Raw genomic sequence first — 3898 nt, 5'->3', positions numbered from 1 at the left:
CTGCTCGTCTGCCCCCTTCGTCCTTGGAACTTGTTTAGAGATTTGGACATTCTGCACCACCTTCAAGTAGGTCTTCCTTGACTTGGAAGATTAACCTGCTGAAGTTCCTCTTACAATAACTCTTATTTCTCCAAGAGGGGTCGTGATGGCTCTTCTACCTTTCCTTTTAACTTCTTATTCTTATGATCTTGTCCAAGAAAATTTCTCAACTTTCCTTGCCTGCTGAAATTTTCAATCTGCTACTTCAAGCCATAGCACTCGTTTGTGTCATGCCCATGATCTCTATGGAAGCAACAGTACTTATTCTTATTGCGCTTGTTGGGATCTCCCTTCATTTTCTCTAGCCACTTCAAGGATGGGTCATCCTTGATCTGCATAAGTACTTGGTCAAGTGGAACTCTTAAAGGTGTGTAATGCTGACTTCATCTTGAAGACGAACTTGCCTTCTTGCTATCTCCATCCTTCTTCTCCTATTTGGGCCTTCTTTGGATGAGGGCCTTGTTCAGGATGACGAGGGAACTCTGCTTCCATTCATTTTGCTCTCTTCCTCTTCTTGGCAATGATCGCATCTTCTGCATTTATGAAGCTTTGGGCTAAATGGACGAGTTTAGCCATGGTCTATGGTTCTTGATCATAGAGCTTGTGGATGAATAAATCTGAACTAACTCCATTGTGGAAGGCTGCTAATTAACAACAACTTGTCGTCCATCTCGTCAACCGTCAAGGCTTCCCTGTTGAAACGAGTGATGAAGGACCACAAACTTTCATTGTCCCTTTCTGTATGGTCAACAGGTTGGACAAGGAACACTTATGCCTTTGACCTCCAATGAAGTTATTGACAAATAACTTACTCAACTCTTCAAAAGAACCAATGGTATTTGGAGGTATCTTGCTAAAACGCACTCGTGCTGGCCTCTTAAGGGTGGTTGAGAATGCCATACACATTATCTCATCTAGAACCCCTTGAAGGTGTATTGTGGTCTTGAAAGTGGCCAGGGACGGAACCAGGATTTGAATCTGGGGGGAGGGGGGGCAAAGCTTAAAACAATTTTTTTTTAATGAAAATAAAAACTAACATCTATTTCATATTCAAAAAAATTCTACATATAAAATAAGTGTTTCTTAAACATTTGATATTATAAAAATGTCAACAAAGTATAACATACAAAATAAGTGTTTTTTAAACATTTCAACACATTTATCAAAATGGAACTCGACGCTCTTTTAAGTCTTGAAAGTTATCTATGATTTTGTACCAAATTTTGCAGCAATCTCCTTCTCAATGTAAAAAATCATAGAGTCCATTAGAAAATCATCTTCCATCTTCTTGTGAAGCCTATTCTTGATAATATTCATGGCTGAAAATGCTCGTTTTGTAGTTGCAGTAAAAACTGGAAGAGTAAGCACAAGTGTAATCAGTCTATAAATATATGGGTAAAATAATGATTTTTGGGTTTTTACCAACCATTGGCACAACTTAGAAATACTTGATAGCTTCTTGAAGTCTGAATGCCGAACTCATAATGATCTACTTCTGCCTTTAAAAGTGTCATTTCTTGATTTGTGAAGTCTTTCGTATAAAACTTGCTTACTAACAACAAAATGTTTATACTTCTAAAAGACTCTTTTGCCTCTTTAGGATCAAGAGCTGAACTAAGATTAAGCAATTCCACCGCATGCTCACTAAACCGATGATTTAATTCTTGTAATATAAAATCTATTGTAGCATAAAAAATATCTACCCGATAATGATGCTCAATTGTGAAGTCATCTTGTTGATAACGAGCTAGACCTCCTCTCTCAACATAACGAGCATTCATATCTGGGACATCTATGTCACGTGCCTCACAAAATGATTTCATAGTGGTAAATAAATTACCCCACTCTTTGTCTCTGAAGTTTTGAATAAGTGCTTTAGTGGATGAAACAAAATTCATTACATTTAAAATGTCTTGAGTTTGACACTGCAAAGCTTGACAAAGTGCATCAGTGATCTTCATAATTTCCTTCATGAGACGCAAAATGAACACAAATTCAAAGGAAATCATAGCATGATAACATGAGTATGCTGCTTCTCGTTGGGAAGTAGTATTTCCTTCTTTGATGATCTTAAGTTAAATTTCACATGTTGGACTAAATATATTTACCAAGCTAGAAATCGATCTCAAGTGAGAACCCCAACTAGTATCTCCAGCCCGTTGTAATGTGCTAATCTGATTAAGTCCTCTTCTAGTTTCAAGCTCATCAATTTCAACAAAATATGCAATTTGATTAGCATAAGCTTTTTTTAGTTGCTTAGTACGCTTGCATGAAGCACCAACAACATTGACAATAGATAATAATCTATTAAAAAACTTTGAACAAGAATAACTTCTTTTGATGCTGCCACTAATGCTAATTGCAAGCGATGTGCAAAACAATGAATGTAGTAAGCATATGGATAATCATTTGAAACCAAAGCTTTTAATCCATTCCACTCACTTCGCATATTGCTTGCACCATCATATCTTTGCCCTCGAATATCTTAAATATCTAGAATATGATGTGACAAGATAGAGTATATTTCATCTTTTAGGGTTAATGTTGTAGTATCGGGGACATGAACTACCCCAAAAAAAGTTCTTGAACAAAACCATCTTTGTCTACAAATCTTATAACAATAGCCATTTGCTCCTTCATTGAGTCATCACGAGCTTCATCAACAATTAGGCAAAACTTTGCATCACCAATTTCTTCACAAATTTCCTTCTTCACCTTGTTTGAAAATACCTGTAAGATTTCCTTTTGGATTTTTGGTGATTTGTAAGAGGAATTTTTGGGAGCTTTCTCTATCGCTTCTACAACATATTCATTATATGATACCACTAAATCTAATATTTCAAGAAAATTCCCACAATTAATCGAATCAGAACTTTCATCTCGTCCTCTAAAAGCAAGTCCTTGAAATGCAAGCACTTTGACAACATCAATTGAGGCCTTTAACCGCAATCGATTGCTTGCAATTTGATCAGAATTGAAATTTTCAAGTACCTTTTGTATGTGTTGAGACAGGTTCATCAAATCATGGCTTGCTCGGAAGCTCTATGAAAAGAGTTAGGTTCTTTCCCCATATGATTCAAAAAGGAACAATTATTTCCATCATTAACTTTCTTCCTATTCCGAAATCCATCCTTAGTGAATACATGACTCCCAGAATTCCCAGTTGGCTTGTCAAATAGAAAGCATGGTAGACAAAAAGCAGCATCTTTACTAGGTGAATATTCAAGTCATGTACTAAATGACTTAATTGCAAACCATGAATGTTGAAATTTACAAGAATGACTTCCAAATTTAGTTTTCTTGTACTCTTCTAGTTTAGGTTATTCCAGGATCATGCACAAAACCTATTCTTTCGTCAATGGTGACATTTGGAACTTCTGTTTAGAGATTTTCAAAAACTGGGACATCAACGCTAGAGGTTGGCAATCTTGCATCATTAGCTATGACTTCAGAATTATTTAGATTTTTTTTCTTTTCAAAAAATTTAATATTGTAGTGGACTTACTCATGATCTACAAATCAAAAAAAAATGTTTCATTATTTTCATATTTCGTAGTTCGATACACTAACTAAAAAAAGGGACTTCTCAAAAAAAAAAAATCTAAAACCAAAATAATCACAAACAGACAAGCACTAGTTTATATATATTACTAATATTAGTCACATCCCACAAAGTGACAAAGACAAAGTTCATAAGTTCATATATATTATTAATATTAACTGCATCACATAAAGTGAGAAAGACAAAATTTTTAATAAAACCAAAACATGAAAACAATCAGACCAAATACTTTGGTCAATTGGTCTCACAAAAAAAGTCTCTTATGACTCATCAAAGACTAGTCTCACCAATTTAAAT

The 3898-nt window shown here is 35.0% G+C and overlaps 1 protein-coding gene across 1 annotated transcript; it reads right to left on the bottom strand.

The window, feature by feature from the left end:
* Positions 1-1242: 1242 nt before the first annotated feature.
* Positions 1243-3057, bottom strand: LOC142639551 (uncharacterized). The gene is made up of 4 exons (XM_075813711.1): positions 2609-3057; positions 2148-2343; positions 1613-2006; positions 1243-1391 (listed from the first exon to the last, which is right to left on the bottom strand). Exons 1-4 carry the CDS (start codon positions 3055-3057, stop codon positions 1243-1245), a joined length of 1188 nt encoding a protein of 395 aa, XP_075669826.1.
* Positions 3058-3898: the final 841 nt, after the last annotated feature.

This window comes from Castanea sativa, chromosome 6 (assembly GCF_040712315.1).
Source record: "Castanea sativa cultivar Marrone di Chiusa Pesio chromosome 6, ASM4071231v1".
Taxonomy (NCBI): Eukaryota; Viridiplantae; Streptophyta; class Magnoliopsida; order Fagales; family Fagaceae; genus Castanea; species Castanea sativa.
The sequence above is the reverse complement of the archived record's forward strand: the minus strand, read 5'-3'. Positions and strand labels throughout refer to the sequence as shown.

Bases quoted from the DNA above. Each gene is read 5' to 3' on its own strand.
- LOC142639551 (XM_075813711.1), bottom strand. From the start codon at position 3,057: ATGAACCTGTCTCAACACATACAAAAGGTACTTGAAAATTTCAATTCT. The intron at 2,344-2,608 runs GTAGTTCATGTC...GTTTTTTAATAG, and splicing joins GTTCAAGAACTTTTTTTGGG to ATTATTATCTATTGTCAATG. The intron at 2,007-2,147 runs GTAAATATATTT...CGTCTCATGAAG, and splicing joins TGAGATCGATTTCTAGCTTG to GAAATTATGAAGATCACTGA.